Here is a 19,423-nt window from a genome sequence, read left to right as displayed (position 1 = left end):
TTTCAGACCTGCTAGTGTTAAAAGATAGATCAGAATTTTTCAAAAGCCGGCGAGCAGTCTTCTTAAAGTAACAAGTAAACTGAAATTGCATTTTCTCGAGAACTACTTGTCCAAAAAACTTCATTTTGTACAAGAGGCAAGAGTTATAATTTGTGATTTGTAATTTTAAAACATAATTTGATTTAATGTGCACGTTTTTTTGATGCGAGTAGTTTAAAAAACCTATTTCTTTTCAAATTTACTCGTTTGATTTTCGCGTTGCTGTTCTATTGTTAGTCAACTGAAGCTATTGTTAATTGAAAGGCTTGTTACATAACCATTACACCAAACTCGCATACACATGCTTGTAGTGAAATTGGCCTAAATCACAAACAGCACCAAGACACACACAAATATATTTTTTTTTTTCCGGAGAAATCTTATGTAAGAGAATTTTACAGTAGGCGGAGGTATGCACTCTCGGAGTGGCTTTTTAGCTTTTCATGTTTTTAGAGGACAATACAATCTTTAAGACGACCCTCAATAAGAGGGAAAAAGAACAATAAATAGGCCTACTAACAAAATCGTAATTGTTATTTTATTATTAGTCGTAGAAATGAAGGAATTTTTGATAAAATTTACTTTACTTTTTAAAGGAAAAAAACAATAAAAGATACTACATTGTTATAGAAGTTGAATACATCAACTTTGAATTGTAATCGTCAGGGACGTTGTGAAATGAATAGCCTTACGTAATATGACAACACTAAAGACTTCAAAATAGTGCACCTGTCAATTAATTGCCGTTCAGTGAACACTAATCACGTAAAAAAAATGCCTCGCCCAATGACACAGCAGCATTGATCTCCTTTACCAAACCACCTACAATTGTTTATCGTATGAAAGAGATCTATTCAATTTCGTCGTCCAGGCATGAAGGCAAAATGCTGTCACAAAACAACACAGTTGGAAATTGCCATCTCTCTTCCAGATTCTCATCCAGTTTTAGTGAAATATAGGCCAACAAGATAGAACAGAATGCTTGATGTTGTATTTAGTTGTTCTTGTATTCTAGTATTATTTATACCGGTTCAAGTATCATGTGGCGGATCGGGTAAGATATATATATAGTAGATGTTCACAATAATAGAAAAACTGTAGAAGTGAATAGACACTGCATGATGACTGGTTTTGTAAGCCATTGTCTATTGGATTCCGAAAATAGATTATTAATCAACAGGTATACGGTAGGTAAAGGAATAATGAAAAGATAAAAATAAGCCCGTAATTAAAAATAATGTCATTGTGATTAATTTGAGCATCGTTCTATGACTTGATTCTTTAATTCAACTACTGTTATATAACCAGTGACCAAACAATGTATTTACTATTAGTTCAAAATAACAATTATGATGATTTATGGGTTTTATATGTACTGTTTCGTAGTCATTTAATGTATTACATCTATTCCCTTTTAACATTAAAAAAAAAGAATTCTTTATTTTTTAATTAGGCCCTTTATATGTATTACCAGCAAAATCGTTAACACTAGTATTAATTATAGTAACCTATACTCAGTGGCGTAACGGCTTTGAGCGCTAACTGGCTAAACCTAGGGGCCCCAGAGCCTAAAGGGTCCAGAGCACGAGCAGTCCAATACAATTCCCCGGCGTTGGACGGCCCCTTTGGAGTACCAGAGTATTTGCCCACTGTGTTACGCCACTGCCTATACTACTTAAGTTACAGCAGCTTTTGTGTAAGAATTCAGCTTGAATTTAAGAAACTCTATTGTATGAACTACGGTTAAATAATGTTAACGTTTTTACTTAAAATTGACTTTGAGAAGACAATACTGTATTTAATCTCTAATCCATAATCCCTAATCATTGTTGAGTTTTGTAAAAAACGTTCTCTGATCTCCTAACTGTACCCAACACAAATGTACGTGTTACCTTGTTCGTGGAGTGGACTCGTCATTATATCATAGAATGTACCTTAATTCGTTGATCACTCATCATTTTTTATTACCATCAGATATAAAAATTAATAAGTAATAGCTAGGATTCACTCTTTACTGGTAATAGTTTGTAATGATATTAATTATTATATTTGCTTAATTTTTATATCTAGTTTCAACAGTTACTATTGGACGTTATGACCAACACAAAGGTCTATATACAACATTATTTGTCATAATTAAATTGTTTTATCATTCACTAGTGCAATTAACATATTATGGACCTAATGAAAATATCGGACTTGTAGAAGTAAAACCCGATGGTAGCAGTCAATGGGGATACATTTGTAGCAACGAATTTGATATCATAGACGCCGACGTCATTTGTCGTCAATTGAACTACGGTTGGGCAGTTCGTGTGTACGAAGAAAGTGACCCACCTGGGAATCCGATTTTATGGAACGTTGACTGTGAATACGGTGATGAAGAAAATATATTCGACTGTGAGAATAATGAAGGAACGTGTAATAATCAAGGAGTTATAGTCGAATGCGAAGATGTTGAATATTCAGGTAAGTGTGATATGTATGATCGACTATCCAATAGGATATTTTATCATTCTTGGTATTTATTTAAGGTATCGGTGTTCCATGTGAAACCTCTATTCTGTATCTATAATTTATTCAGATCAATAAGCAAATTTATCACAAGTGCAGCCTGTATCATAGGCCATACGCATAACCCTACAGTAGGTCTAAGCTTAACATAATTTGATAAATGTGACGGTAAATAATACAATTCTAATTACCCAGTAACCTTTATAGATAACTTAAAGTTCCCATTACTTCTTCTCTCTAACATTCCATAGTACTGTTATATTATTATTTTTCCTTCATAAACAGTCTAAAAACTTATCTTCCAATACAAGGCACTGTGTTAGGCACACCCAATTCTTCAGTCTCTATTCTCTACATGTTACTCCCTAGTCCTCTCAGTTTCATCACCCTTCTTTCTAAACTCTCATGTTTAGAGTAGACCTATATATATGCCTATATATCAATATACACTTCCTTTATTAAAAATAGTTGTTATCCTTCTAATGTGTTAATGTTTTTTAGAACCATTTAAGAAAATACGTTTAGACTCTGCAGATAACGTGAACGACGAAAACTTAGCAATAAGGGATAACGGTCAATGGAAGCCTATTTGTGCTAATGGGTAAAACACGTTTATTCTTTGCCATAACAAAATCGTATATCGAAACGTTAAGGTGCACTATAGTACAGCATCAGTCTATTCAGAAATGAGATCAAGACAATTTAGTTTTTTAAATTAACGGCGATTAAATTGCTATACAAATCAATAACGTAGCTTGATGTTCTTTGTCGCAAAATTCACATTTATTTAGCAATATAAATATTTACATTGTTACAGGAATCCAAGTAATTTTCTGTATTCGTAAGACCCTTTTGAAAAAAAATATAATCACAAAAGAGTTTTAAATGTACAAGTTGATAAAAAAAATATACATACATATAAAATAAAATGTAACGATACAGTACTATATATCTTTGAATTCTGAAAATGAAATGATTGATTCTTCCTCTCAGCTATAAAAATACATAATCATATATCCACCTATTTTCAGGTGGGACATTGAAGATACGACTGTTGCATGCCGCCAATTAGGCTTTTTATATGCAGTAAACTTTACAACATATACAAACCCTGCATTTTATGCAAACCAAATATATACAAATTTCGACTGTGAAGGCAACGAAGGATACCTTCTTGCATGCGAACACATGAAAGAAATATGCATTGAGTACGTAGCAATTAAATGTGCTGTAGAATTTGAAGGTAAATTACTGCATTATACTGTTGTAAATTTTATGACAAAAAGAAAACATACAATAAAATATTTTTAGAATCTTTTAACAAATCGTATGAGCCGAGGATGTTTCAGATAAAACGGAGATCGTTCTGAAAAGAATTCCATTTCATCAATATTCAATTTATTAATAAATATAATAATTATAATTATTAATAATATGTGATCATATCGTGATCATATTTAATTGTAGATTACGCTTTCGAGGATTATCCATGGGTATCTAGTTATTATCCATGGTTTGATCCATGTGACGAATTCCATTGTGAAAACGGAGGTACTTGCTATATAGATGAATACTATCAAGCGGTTTGCGAATGTACTCAGAACTGGCAAGGAGAGCACTGTGGTGATATACCAGGTTAGAACATTGAATATTGTATTATTATGAACCATTATTCTATGAAAATGAAAACTACAGTACATTACTACTCGTTGATAAAAGGAATGTTGATGCTAGCAGTCAATCTTTATTTGGAATATTTAAACATTATATATTTTTAAAGATATTTTTCTACTAATCAATTGACTATGTACCGTAACTTAACTATTGTATTAATCCTCATATTGCTCATTTTGTTTAATTCTGTATATTTTGTATATTGTATTTAACTACTCAGTTCGCAATTCAGTTTATACTGCCATGAATTGTTTTATGTACTTTTTGATGAAGAAAAGATACCGAAATATATTATAACAGGTACAGTGTGCATTTAGGCCTCATGTATTTTGGGGGATTTCCCTGCTTTGTTGCTGAGAAAAAAAATTGTTCACGATTAAGAGACATCGTTATTTTTGCTTGACATCAAATAATTTCATACAAATATCAATCGATTCTGCAGCTTCCATTTGAATACTGACTAGTTAGATATGTGTCCACTTTTACACATCTATATTATAATAACTGTCAGTATTCAGTTAAATATTATTTAATGATGAATGTTATAGAGATGGATCTGTTGAAGACGTGTAAGGTATATACTAATCAGGAAATTTATACAGATATTGTTTATTTAAAACTTAAATGTATACTTACAATTTGGGCCAGACCATGGCAAATCGTAATTGTAAATGGGGTTTAAGATTTATTAAATCATTTCAGAAAATGACAGTAGTGAGGACAATAACGGTGACGTAACTGACTTTGCAGTTACTACTATAAAAGATGGTTAGAAAAAAAAATTACATTTGTCGTTGGTGTTTCGATTGATAAAGTGTTTGCACATTAAAGCAACGTTCAATCTGCACATAACCGTCTTCTAACACCAGTTATTCACATCGTAATGTAAAATATTTCTTAGCACAACACTTTCCATCCTATTTCGTCTCGTACTTTTTTTCCCTCCTACTTACTCACCGTACTCGTACCGTACTCGTACCACCAGGGAAGATTGAAATTGTAATTTGGTAGCATTATTTGTTTCCCTATAAGGTTAAGGCAGAAATCATGAATAATTCATTAGAATAATTATGACATAATATGGGACGTTATAGAAGGCGCTATATGAATTATTCATGTTTTCTGCCTTAACCTCATAGGAAAAAAAATAATGCGTCCTAGTACCATGGGTCTTGTGTTACCATCCATTCATTGTTTTGTTCACACAACCATAGATGTATTAACCCTTCGATGGAATAACGTTCTTTGTCTTTGTATGTCTTCGTGCGTCATTTTTCAGAACTTCATTGTGAGTTTTGGATAAATAACAATATGCAGTAACTTACTTCCATCTAATTGAATGTGTTAAATAGTTGATCACAAGGAAGTGAAAATGATATACATTAGGCCTTGTAGATTTAAACCATCCGATTATCAGTACTGTATCTATAAAGATGGCATTCTTTCTTACCGGGACTTCTGCTGCACATTGCCTTCTGATACTGGTAGTTTTTATTATTTGGTATAAGGAGGATCCACTGTATTACTAATTTTAAACATCAACTCTTTTAGGTAATGATGGCGGAGGAGGTGGTGGCAATAGCAATGAAAATCCACCACCGACTGACGCAGCGCCACAACAAGGATCAGAAGGTACGGTCACGAATACATAATACTAATCATTGTTTTAAGTATAATCTACACTAGTAACAACTTGACCAAATTCGAAGTTTTCTCGACGTTTGCAAAGTCAAATTTGCTAGTGTAGGTAGGCCTATGCTTGTCAACTCGTCTACACTTTTCTTGACTTTGTCGGAGTGCTCGAGTTCAAGAAATGTCGGGTTTTAAGCATAGTCTACACTAGTAGGCTTTACTCGATCGTATTTGTAAACCAAAATTTGCTATAGTAGTTTCGGGTTTAGACTAACTTCCAAATCAGAATATTTTAGGTTTAGAAGAGAAACTAGATGATTTCCTGCATGCTCACATTTAGTTCTGTTTTATTTTCAGATAGTATAATCATTTACGTTGCCATCGGTGCTGCAGTATTTGTTGTGATTATCATTCTCATCGTTGTAGCGTCTATAGCAAGGTTACATTATATTTTATATGTTCCATTCACTTAACCTGCTTGTTGTTTTAATCTGTTCAGAACACTTATTAATAAAGGACAACATTGGTACCCAACACAGTGTCCTCCTAATAGAGATGTCTCCAGAAAAGGGATATGGGTTGGCCATATTATAGTGTTAAAACATATTTTGCTGCTCGATCGTTTGTTTCACAAGGCGTCCTTAATAATTATTGGGATGTTCCTTGAATAGGGGGCCAAAAAGTAGAGGTTCCACTGTAGGGTTTCAACATGGCGTATTCCAACCAGTATAAATTGGTATTACTAACGTAGATCTTTGTATATCAATAATATTGATACATTTTAACTATTTAATAGACGAAAAACTGAACGACGATCTCAAGCAAGGGTACCCGTCGAAATTGGACTAAAAGGCAAACCAGTAACTGAGAAAAAACTGAATAACAACACCTATCAGCAGCCGAATGGACCGAAGAAGCCGCCAGTGCAACCGCAAGCACTTCCACATAACAACCCAGCAGCCCCCGCCTCTGATTATTATCTCCAGCCTTCACCCAATTACACCGCTAGGGACTCTACGGATGACTACACTGCGCTTACATCACCCAGCTCTGAAATTTATGAAGAAATTCCATATGATAGCATTGATAATGGAGGGTATATGGATTTGAAACAACCATCAGAGTATGAAGCACCACCAGCGCTTCCAAAGCCAAGATAGTATTGTGTTTGGTATTTTAGATATATAGAAACTTTATAAAGCAGGTATAGTAGATCATCACACAAGATACGGTACTAATAAACAACTTGAAAAGATGTAGCTGTTGTTAATGTTGTGTACGGTACAAAGGCAATGTGAAACAGTTTAGTACCGACACAACGTCAATATGCCTATGTTTATCGTCGTGATATTAGGCCTTCAAATAATGTACACGGTTACTCAGGTGTAAAACCTGATGCTTTTAACTAATCTAGGTTCTAGTGATCGGTCGAATAACCGAATAGATATTTGAATCGTTATTCTTACAGGCGTAGTTGATTTTACTAAATAAAAATTCTAACGAATTCACCCGATGAATGAAACGAATTGCGAAACTTGTATGGATCAAAATACAAAAACTTCTACAATAAGTTGAGACTTATGGCTATTAACTGGCTGCTAAATAACAGACAGTTTCGTTTATATATGTATCTACCATTTATTTGGTTGGATAACAAAAATGTAAACAATTATGATTGATAGATGTGTATACATTGTAAAAAGAATTTATATACAGTGTTATTTTTATATTTTTAGCTAACAATTAATTCTACATTTCCATAAACCTTTTAAAATGTGATATTTTAATTGGATACAAGTGGATTTTCTCGAAAAATGTAAATAAGTAGATTTAGAGATAAGATTAGAGTTAAAAGAGTGTGTGTTAAAAAATAACAATATAATAATATTATGCAACTACATGTAAAAATAAATTATTATATTTATATCAAAGTAACACAACTAGCAAATGTTAATGATTATTAAGATATGTAAAATAACAGTATTATATAGGACCAAAAAAGACATTAAATACAACATTGTATCTAGTAAAAGTACGGGTGAAACAAGAACAAATGAACATCATTATGAAATTACTATTATGAGGTAACTATGCTGTCATAAGGTAGTTGTTGAAATTACATTATCCTATGCTAAAAAATGTAGAAACTGCAGGAAAACAATTTTCTAACATTTTCCTGTTGAAATGAACATGATATCCAAGGTTTACCAAAATCAGACATCATGAAGGGGGTTAATTAGCATACATTAAAAATGGCTGCTATTTAATAAACCCAAGGAAGAGAGAAATATAGAGAAGATGTAAAAACCGCAGGAAAACAACTTTCTTGACATTTTTCCTGTTGAAATTGATTTACAAAATGGCATTAAAAAATAAAAGTTATGAAAGGTTGTGATCATCAACTGTATTTCAGCAACTGATTTGTGCTCACACGCACATTTTGTTTTGTGTTTGCAACAACTAACATCTTTTACAACTTTTACAATGGGAGGATAATATTGTAATGAAAGCATTGTTTGTGTTTCAGGCTATTAAAACACATCCTACAATTCAAACTCATCTCAATTCCACAACTGGGTTTATCCAAAATTGAGATGACACGTGAAATGATAAATGGTATACTGCAGTTTCGGTATAGTTAGAATCTCCTATTTTATTATAGTTGCTATTTCATTGCTAGACATATTGCGTCTGATGTCTTTGGTTTCATTTGTGAACCAACGACTTTTTATGGCATATAACGTTTATATTTCGAACGCTGTTTTCAAAATTCAATGAGCATAACAAGGATATTCAAATAATGTGCCAACTATACTGTGAAGAACCATCAGTTAAAGATACCGTACTGCTTAACACATCAACGGAATTCAAAAGGGGTGGTTGAGGTAAAGTCATTTTCAAACTTACCATTACTAATCTACAGTATTAGACAACAAGCAGTGTCAACTGACTTGACAGAAAATGTCAGGAAAATGGAATAGAAACGCTGAATGCAGATGGAGATCATCAATTTTATCTATATATCAATTTACGTAAGGGCAAAATTCGGTAAATCGCGCGTTATTTCTAGAATGTTTACTCGATGGTATATAAAGTTGGTTCGTACTTTCGGTACTGATTTTAACCGCCTGATGTAACCCTGTTTGCTAATTAAATTGAGTTCGATAATTAGTTATTGACGATTAAAACAAATTTAGGTTCAACGATTTTCTCCAAATAGGGGTGTTTTCCGATCGTGGTATACACTGTCTATCAAAGTAACATTTATTTCTCTTGTCTTTCATAGAAAATAAAAATTAGCAGTAAAAATTATTGAAATAAGAGGGGCAACATTCCTAAAAAGCAAAGCTTGTATAAGGCAGCCCATAGAAAATGAAAAAAAAAAAAACAGGACAACACGGGAACCGGAAACAGGACAAAAACAGTAATGAAGACTTTTAGATTCAGGATACCGAAAAGACTAAATATCAAAACTACAATGAGTGAAAGGATAATTAAACATAACTAGATAAGAGGTGCCGTTTCAATTTAAAAGAAAAACTCTTCTTAGACAAAGCACTTTTTATATTAACTGGTACGTTATCCCAAAGTTTAGGACCAGTGAACTTAATGCTATGTTTAAAAGAAGTAGTTTTAAAAAAAGGAATACGTATTTGATTTGCGCTCCGAGTACTGTGGTTATGAAAATTAAGATTGAAACCAAATAAATCATTAAAGTGTGATGGCAGGATCGAGTTTAGCCATGAATAGAGGAAAACACTTTGTTGAAGATGGTTAATATCCTGAATTTTAAGAAGACCAAATGAAGAAAATAAAGGATTGGAATGGGATAAAGGAGGAGCATTTGCTATGTATCTTACGGTTTTCTTTTGGATCAATAACAGTTTGTTTAAGTAGGACGGGTATGTATTACCCCAAATAATATTACAGTAAGTGAGGTAAGGGAGGATTAGTGAACAGTAAAGAATCCGGAGTATGTTTTGAGGGATGAAAGATGATAATCTATATATGATACCAGAACTTTTGGATATTTTGTTTTCGACTTGAGTAATCTGATGTTTCCAATTTAGCTTACAGTCCAGATAAACACCAAGAAATTTAGTTTTCTCAACAATAGGTATTAATTGATCTTTAATTTTTAGTTTAAAAGTACTAGTATTTAGTGGTATTTGTGAATTTTTGAACACCATACAACAGCACTTTTTTAGATTAACAGAAAGTTTGTTTGCAGAAAAGTATGTTAAAATTTTGGGTAGATTTTCGGTTGATATTTTAAAAAGGGAATCTATATTTTTATCAGTGTAAATAAGGGTTGTGTCATCAGCATACAACAGAAAAGAAAACATATTTGAGGCATTATGGATATCATTTATGTATAATAAAAATAATAGAGGCCCAAGCAGGGAACCTTGAGGGACTCCACAAATAATAGGAAGAAAATCAGAAAGGGTGTGTTTAAATTTAGTGCATTGCTTGCGGTTTGAAAGGTAGCTTTTGAATAAATTATATACAGGGCCACGGATTCCATAAGTATGTAACTTATATAATAAAATATCGTGATCAATTGTATCAAAGGCCTTCGAGAGGTCAATGAAAATACCAATGGCAAATTCACCCCTCTCGAAAGCCCCAACAATTTCATTTGTTAATTGAAGAAGTGCGGTGGATGTATTATAGTTCTTACGAAAGCCAAATTGTTTATTGTAAAGTATACTATTTTTTTGAAGATAATTGTATGTTCGATCATAAATAAGGCGTTCAAGTATTTTGGAAAAGATCGGTAGCACTGATATAGGACGGTAATTACTGGAATCAGATTTGTCACCAGTTTTAAAAATAGGAGTTACTTTAGCTAGTTTAAGGGTGTCAGGAAAGGTGCCATTTACAATGGATGTCCATCTTGAAAAATACCCGCAGACGATAATACGAGGATGCTTTGCATTTTCCTATCTCCTCCTACGATAATTGTTTTTAATGGCTGAAAACCGGTTGAACAGCTCGAGTACAGCATCATAATGTTGAAGACAGGCCGATTTTCTTAAAAAAAATACTATTTTGATAGATTTAAATATACGTTTATACAAATGTATTGATTTGCGATGAATGGAACATTCCAAATTATTTGGTTTAATAACCATGGATGCATACCTCCATGGTTTAACACAAGTAGGTAAATTTATGGGCCCTTAGAGAATAAACATAAATAGTATTGAAATGCTATACAATACTGTAATTAGGTAACCACTTTTGATCGCCATTTGAATCGCAAGTTTCTTATTGTGAGTATTGGTACTGTTAGATATAATATAAACAAATATACAAATCAACTTTATTACTGTGTGGGTGGGTAGCCCCTACTTTTAGATTATAAACACATAATAATATAATACTTTATTACTGACAGTTGCTTCTTAACGTTTGTATTAATTAATAATTACAAAAAATATAAACGTCGTAGTGGTGTATCGTTACATGTACTTTACTATTTCAGTCGACTATGACAGTGACAGTTTTAACAAAGTATTAAATCGCAAATGTTTTACTCTATTTAGTGGTATACTATTTATAGGCCTATAAAACATGAAAAAATTTTTCGTTACTGAGTGGATAATAAAGAAATATAAAGAATAATTTAATATAAAGAATATATTAAAAAATTGTTCCTCTTTGTATCTATCCTCATCCCCAACCCTCAACCCTAATGTTAGATACAAAAAACACACAGGGTGCTAATTTTGGTTGACTACATAAATCATTGTGTCTATTTATTTGTTTCTGTAAACGACAATGTGTTATAGTCATGCGGTACGTACATTTGAAATCGCCAGTTTTTTTACGCTGAAATTAATATGTATTCGAGAACCATCCGTGGGCACGACCTAGATGGTACGCGAGCGAAGCGAGCGTACCATCTAGTTTATTAAATTGATTACTTTTCCATTATTAAAAAAATAACCACCGATTGCGTTTTAAGACACAAAATAGTGGATAAAAAAAAACATCCCAAAGAGCAAATTTTCAACATCTTTATTTGTAAAGAATCAAAGGGATGAAATATTAAACAAGGATTTTCTTCAGTTCAAAATTAACAAGACATTTAGAGAAGTCAGTGAAGTAGACGTTTGTGCCTGATGATGGACCCTTTGGATACAGTAGCTTTGATTCCTGGCAAAGAAAAACATTTTTGCTTTGAAGTTTTCCATAACTATTACATTTTATATGCATGTAGGCCTACTTTGGATGAGAAACTGTAATCCAGATTCAGGATAGAGTGAGTAAGGGTCGAAGTTAAACTTCAGATCTATTTTATTTAAATATATATGAGATTGTAGTTATGCGCAGTTCATGCAGAAAATTAATTGGAATGTTCTAGTGCATGTTGTAAAGGGTGGCTGAAATATAACTTCTGATAGGCTACACATGAGCTTAACCTGAATGTGTTTAATGTTATATTTTCATGAGATTTTAATATCTTTTCCTATGGTTTCTAGAGTTTTATCTTAGAAAAATTTCAATTGAGCATTATTGTGACATAATATTACGTCATAACTATTTTATGCCATTAGGTACGATGGTACAATATGGTTAAACATGCCAATTCTGGAAAGTTTAATATCACATTTATCTATGGTAATGCACTTAGGTGGTCTAAAGCCAACCATTAAATAGCGGCAATTTTGGATATATGCTAATTAACCAACTTCCCGACCGATTGGTCTATTGATTGATGATATGGTATACTGCATAAGCCTATACTAGGCTAAGGATTATTAATAATAATAATAATATTTATTCGGCAAAAGTTCATAAAGTACATTTTACAATTCATCTTGCCAGGAGCAAGTAATAGGCATGAGCCCAAACAGAAAACTGCTCTTACTCCATCATTACTTATAAAATACAAAAATAACAAAACTAAGTAGCACAAATTAAGTCAAAATAAAACAAAACAAAACAAAGTTATAATGAGATACACCAATTAATTAAAACGACTGTCATTTTGGTTTTATATTCCATTTACATACAATGTTGCTTCTATTTTCCTTTTTAGTTGGTAATTAGAGAGTTAACAAAAATTAATTTTTTTTCCAGGACGAACGTGGGCAGAAATCATGAATAATTCATGATAATTATGACATAATAGAGAACATTATAGAGGGCGCTATATAAGCATGCAGAGAAACACGCGCACCGCAGCCGTAAACGGCGCCCTTCCTCACACCGAACACAATTTTGTGGAAACTCCTATCCGAAGAAAGCGAAACTCCAACACAACTACGAAGATGTGTCAAGGGTCAAGGACTCGTCGATAGAGAAGTACCCACAGTATTTACGTATCAACTACCAGGGTACCTAACAATGACTAGTTATTATCAATATTGTTAATAGTATTTTATGACATTCAATATAGGCCTACACCATGTACAAGTTTGTATCTTCTAGCACTGTACTGGTTTTAGGCGCATTTATCATCAACTTGGTATTTCTTGGTTTATTATTTAACTACAATCTTCTACATCTTGAATTTCAAAATGAATTTAATGCAACAGCCAGTGAAATAGGTAAGTGCATTACACACACAATACTCAATTTCTAGTGTGTATTTACATAGCAGCGATCATTGAGCTACCAAGGTCAACTTGTTTATCATCATTATGTCATGGACCACAGACTGATCGATCATGTATGGATTCAATGGGAGGTGTTTTGAACGATATACAACAACAATTAAACCTAACAAAATGATATCGTTGAGAAATTAGCAAACATATTCAATAGTTAATTACAAAATTTGTCGGTGACACAACTCTGATGACTCATAGCCACTACTACCACTGAGTTCTCGATATTAAATTATTATTCCAGCAGTATACAATACAATGCGTAGCCTAATCAGTATAAGTTGAAAGGTTATCGGTGGTTGTTCTAGAAATCTAAAAGACAATTTCCACATCAATCAAGTTATTAAAAAGGGCAATAGGATCATTGCGTACATTAAATCTATTAGGCCTATAGATAGACTCAACAATTTTGATCGTGTTGTATATGGAGATATCCTTTGGAGAAGTATCGGCCTTCCGACTATTAACTATGCTTGTGCTGTATGTGTTAATACAAATGCTAAAGACATACAAAGGATTGAGTCTCTTCAATTACAAATGGCGCGAACAATTCTTAAAGCGAGTAGAAGCACTGCAAAAGAGGCACTTTATGGCGATCTAGGTTGGCAACCAATTAAAGTAACTCAGGATATTTTTAAAGCAAAATATATAAGAAATGTTATGTGTATGGAAATGTATCGTTGGCCAAAACTTATATTAAACACAATTATTAGACATAAGAATTTTAATTCAAGGTACCAATTTATTAATGAATTTGAAAAAACTTGTGATTATATTAAGTTCGATTTCAATGCCATTCTTAATGATGATAAATGTACAGGTACTGATATTGATATAAACTGGGTCAAGCCATTTGAAAATACAATTAAACAATCGTATTCTACTTTTTGGAAACAACAAGTATTAAGAAAATCATCTTTGCTTGATTACTCTTTGATAAAAGAGTTACCTGGCCTAGAACCTACCTACTGGATAAAACAGATTGTTATGGCTCAAGTTTAAAATTTAAACTTCGTTCAAACACTTTACCACTTGGAAAAATTACAAATAAGTGGAACATTGATAATCTAAATGACAAGTGTAAGGTTTGTGGTTCACGTGAAGAAGATGTTAAACATTTCCTGTTTATTTGTAATAAGTTACATTGTATTAGAATGGAAGAATTACAAACACTTCAACGTAAACTTATTGCAATAAATTGTGTAGATACTTGGGTAAATTTTATTTCTGGTGACCTATCTATTAAGGTTCAATATGTCCTAGGAAGCACGTTATTCCATAAAAATAACTCTCACGACATTTATGCTGTATTTGACAGTTATTGTAAAATGTACACAAGCCGTACTTGGAAATTAAGAAATGCAATTGTATTACAACTTTGAACTGTTTTATTTAAAAAAAAAGTGTTTTCTTTTCCATTGCTGTTGCAAAATTAGTAGTTGTATTAGTGTAGTTTTAGTTTGTAAATAAGTTTTGTAATAGCGTCGAGTCAAATTTTATGTCATTATCTCAAATATGTTTTATTTTCGTTTCAGTTTTTATTTTTCATTGTTTTTGTATTGAATTTTGTAATTGGTATGGACGCACCATCTACGCATGTGTGCCACTGTTAAAAAAGTGTTGTTCCAAATAAATATTATTATTATTACACATTATTCAGTATAATTATAATGTAGTTCAATTAACAAATAGTCTATAATGCGTCGTATTTTTACGTGCATATCATGACCAATAATAGTAAAGCATTTTTTAACTAGTCTGAATTTGAGGGAAAATATATTACAAAGTTATAAATATTAAGAGAAAATGTACTGTTGTACAATAATATGTTGAAATAGTAGTAGGCCTGTCTATGCAGTCTGTCTGGTTGGTTGCTCAGCCTACCCCAACAAGTGGGTCAGTCTAATTACCGAAAACAACCGAAAATAACCGGAAACAACCACAAACAACCGTAAACAACCGAAAATAAACCGAAAACAAACCGAAAACAAAATAAAAAATCTAAATACCGAAAACAAATTTGTATAATATTTTTGTTAATGTCGCCCTCTATTGATGGGTGTTTCTAAAGCTAAGACCATACAGAGAGAAAACCGCGCCTAGGAAGACCCTACGAAATGGTAGTGTGCACAATTAAAATACAACTCAAAATCGTACAAATTCAATGAAATACACCGTAGACTACATTTACTTACAAAACACATTTCGTTTTTAGTCTTTTCAAAACAAAGCATGATTTTACCTAACTTTGCGTTTTCATCCCCGGTTTTCGTCACTTCAGTTAATACTGAAGTGATTAAGGATAAAAACGTTATTTACTCGACTACGGTAATTTTACTGAATAGATTTTATTATGAGTCCTTTATTGTGAGCTGGTTTTAAGTATACTTTATAGTCCCTAATATTATCAATATTCTTAAAAATATCATTTTTGTATTATTATCTTTGAAAATCTATAATTAAATTGATCATGATCATGGAGTATGTCATGATTAACCATAGTCAATTTACTTTCTATACTATGGATTAACGTGATTCACAATTATTGTGAAGAGTAAATGCGTTCGTTTCTGGATCAAAAATCGAAAGACTAAAATTAAAATATTTTTATAGATTCTGTAAGTAAATGCGATGTTATCATTGATTGATTGTACGATTTTTAGTTGTATTTTGTGCACACTACCATTTCGTAGGGTCTTCCTTAACTTTTCCGCGCGCGGTTTTCTCTCTGTTATGGTCTTTAGAAACACCCATCAATAGAGGGCGACATTAAAAAAAATATTATACAAAATTAGTTTTCGGTATTTAGATTATTTTATTTTGTTTTTGGTTGTTTATGGTTGTTTTCGGTTGTTTTCGGTAATTAGACTGACCGTAACAAATGAAGCAGATTCATTCAATCAGATTATTTGAGCCTCTGCAAAATAAACAAAATACTGTAGTTGGCAGAATAAAGTTGTTTTCCAATTATTTCAGGTGCTGTTGGTGCTGTTTCCATCGGAATAATGAACATTGTAACGCCACTTACTACAATCCTGTGTCAAACAGTAGGCTTCCGTCCAATCGTTATCATCGGCGTAGTTATGTGTGGAACCGGTCTCATAACGACAACTTTTGTCTCACAAAGTCATATATTTATCATGTTCTCGTATGGAACCCTATATGGATTAGGATGTAACTTTGTTCATATTCCTGCACTACAGATCCTTATTTATCATTTCTCTGGAAAGAATTACAATCGAGCATGTGTTGCCGTTCTCACTGGAATAGGAACAGGTATGTTTCAATAGTGTATCTAAAAATGGTGTCTCAATGTTACCTTTTTCATAGATTCCATCAGGGCTGGTTCTGCCGGCCTGTATACTTTTCTTTAATACATTTCACATCATTAGCCTCAATCAGCGCGGGCAAGCTATTAAGTATTATATTATTATTATACATTATCATGATTTGGTATGTTACTTTTTGTTTTGCAGGGATTGCGATAACCTCACCATTATTGGAGAACATTTTTTTATTGTATGGATTTAAAAACACTTTAAGAGTATATGGTGCTTTTGGAATGTGTATCGGACTTTTGGCCGCAATTCCAATACGTCTGCCAGTTGAAATGCATTCCGAAGGCCAAAGATCAACAATATATGATTCAACGGAAATCGGATATGATTTATATGATAGAATACCGGAAAAAGAAACGAGTGCTGATACCGAAGTTCATAAGGCAACACAACCTTCGACTTATGATGAAGTATCACACACCTATAATGAAAACATTAATTTGTCGGAATTTGATGAAAGTTTCTCAATGAATACAGATAAAAAATATGAAATGAAATATTCAACAGAGATTGAAATTAGTGAAGACATAGCTCAAATTGATGGTCAAGAATTAAAAAATATTGGGAAAGCTTTAAAAAAGAACAAATCAGGCGTGATCAGCAAAGTTCTTTTGCTGAAAATGATGTTGAAAAATTTAAATTTTTGGCTATGTCAACCTATGTTTTTTCTCTATTCGCTTGCAATCACCTTCAGCTTTGTCTGTGCTGTAAGTATTATGTCGGTAATAAAAGTTCCTTTCTCCGTTACGATACAAATAAACACGTACTTTAATTCAAATTAATTTTCTTTGGAACTCAGTAAATATTTGCAGTACGGAAAGGAAAAATAAAAATGTGGACATTATTAGGGAACTTCCGATTTTCGACGACATAAGGCATTAGGACTTATGACGTCATATGGAGGTATTTTGAAGTTAATTTTAGTTTGGCATTTGTTTGTCAATCGGTCGACGGTGATTTTAGTCCTAGGACATATTCATTTCAACCTTTTTGGGGAGTGCCATGCCGTCATCGCGAGAAAAAAAAATCGAAAACGATACTTACGTAAATCCTTGCAAATCTAAAACTAAATACTGTACTGTAAATTCTTATTTCAAACTTAATCTTAAATAAAAAAGACAACGTGTCCACGCCGCACGTCAGCGTTTGACACATGTTAATTGATCATCATTGGTCAATAACCGATTTGAAAACTTTTGTTTGATTTTATATTTTTCTGCAGGGTAACTTTATGAATGATAGAGGTGCTACATCACAAGAGATTGTGCGTGTTTTGAGCGGCATGGGGTTTACTGATCTTATGACACGTGTTCTCTTTGTACTGGTTGCAAGTTGGCTTCCAACTTCTCTTACTTTCATTATTACCATAATGAACTTAGCTCTATTTGTTATATCCATATTACTATCTCTCAATATATCAAATACATTCGTCAATGTTTTGTTAATAGGTAAGCCCCTCATGTTTTGTTTTTGTTTTTGTTTTGGAATACATCATTTTGAAGACTGTAGGCCTATACATTTCAAAATAGTGATAACTTACTTATACTTTCCCGTTATTAGATATCTTTATGTGTACCGTAGTAACCCTAGCCTAGCTAAAGTAAATGTGATCTTCAAGTTGACAGCCTCAGTAATACTCCCTAAATAATAGTGGAGTGCACGGTTTAAAACAAAAGTTTGCTAGAGTAGACTAGGCTCAATGAGGTATGACTTAATTCTAATCAGCGTAGAACGTTCACATTGACAAGTTATATTTTCTTTTTGTTTAGGGTTAAGTTTACCAAGAACTTGCTTACTGATGCTCGTTCTTCCCGTTTGTGTTGAAATATTTGGGAAACAATTATCGGCGGAGGCGATGTCTGTGGCCTACTCTCTTATAGGTGTAGGGTCGATAGTAAGCCAAGCAGTTGCAGGTAAATTGTTCAATTATAATGATAGTCTTTTTTCATACTGTGTAGGCCTACTTCAATTGTATTTGTTCAAGAGAGAACATTAATTTTTGACATTTATGAACGGTTAAGTATGCCTATAAGAACTAACTGAAATAATATCAGAGCTACTATAATATGATAAACAATGGTGATTTAACTCAGTTGATTAATAGAAAAAGTAAGAAAAAAGGAAGGATTTTGTAAAATATGTGAATATTGATTATATTAACAAGATTACTATTTTATTTTTAAGATAACCTATATGATTCAACCGGTTCGTACAAACTGACGTTACACATATGTGCTGTTCTTTATGCCATATCTGGATTGTCGTTTGGTGTTGTTGTTTTCCGGTTAAACAGGGGCAGAGGCAGGTTATATAAGAATCAAAGAAATGAAACTAGACCAAATATGGAGTGATAATAACCTAAACCTTGGAATCATAAATTGGGTTGAATAGCAAAGAAGAGGAAATAGAAGCGTGAAATGATTTTTAATTAAATTATATTTTATTCGTAACAAAAATAATTTCAAAATAAATATAGATATTAACAAGAACGATTATAAATCTCCTGTATTCCTCAAACTGTACACCATTTTGTCACTGTAAATACTGGTGGCATATAGGCCTATTTGTAGGTGTAATGATCGAATCGCATTGTAACAGCGATGC

The 19,423-nt window shown here is 32.5% G+C and overlaps 2 protein-coding genes across 2 annotated transcripts; both read left to right on the top strand.

The window, feature by feature from the left end:
• The first annotated feature begins 938 nt into the window (after positions 1 to 938).
• LOC140062248 (uncharacterized) lies at positions 939 to 8,244 on the top strand. The gene is made up of 8 exons (XM_072108377.1): positions 939 to 1,093; positions 2,200 to 2,508; positions 3,055 to 3,154; positions 3,585 to 3,796; positions 4,021 to 4,188; positions 5,779 to 5,859; positions 6,217 to 6,298; positions 6,656 to 8,244. The coding sequence occupies exons 1-8, from the start codon at positions 1,018 to 1,020 to the stop codon at positions 7,017 to 7,019; spliced, it is 1,392 nt and encodes a 463-aa protein (XP_071964478.1). The 5' UTR covers positions 939 to 1,017; the 3' UTR covers positions 7,020 to 8,244.
• Positions 8,245 to 13,095: 4,851 nt separating this feature from the next.
• LOC140062730 (uncharacterized) lies at positions 13,096 to 19,401 on the top strand. The gene is made up of 6 exons (XM_072109052.1): positions 13,096 to 13,421; positions 16,458 to 16,757; positions 16,958 to 17,526; positions 18,042 to 18,267; positions 18,589 to 18,732; positions 19,004 to 19,401. Exons 1-6 carry the CDS (start codon positions 13,280 to 13,282, stop codon positions 19,168 to 19,170), a joined length of 1,548 nt encoding a protein of 515 aa, XP_071965153.1. The 5' UTR covers positions 13,096 to 13,279; the 3' UTR covers positions 19,171 to 19,401.
• The last annotated feature ends 22 nt before the right edge of the window (positions 19,402 to 19,423 follow it).

The sequence above is a fragment of the Antedon mediterranea genome, chromosome 11 (genome assembly GCF_964355755.1).
Source record: "Antedon mediterranea chromosome 11, ecAntMedi1.1, whole genome shotgun sequence".
Taxonomy (NCBI): domain Eukaryota; kingdom Metazoa; phylum Echinodermata; class Crinoidea; order Comatulida; family Antedonidae; genus Antedon; species Antedon mediterranea.
The sequence above is the reverse complement of the archived record's forward strand: the minus strand, read 5'-3'. Positions and strand labels throughout refer to the sequence as shown.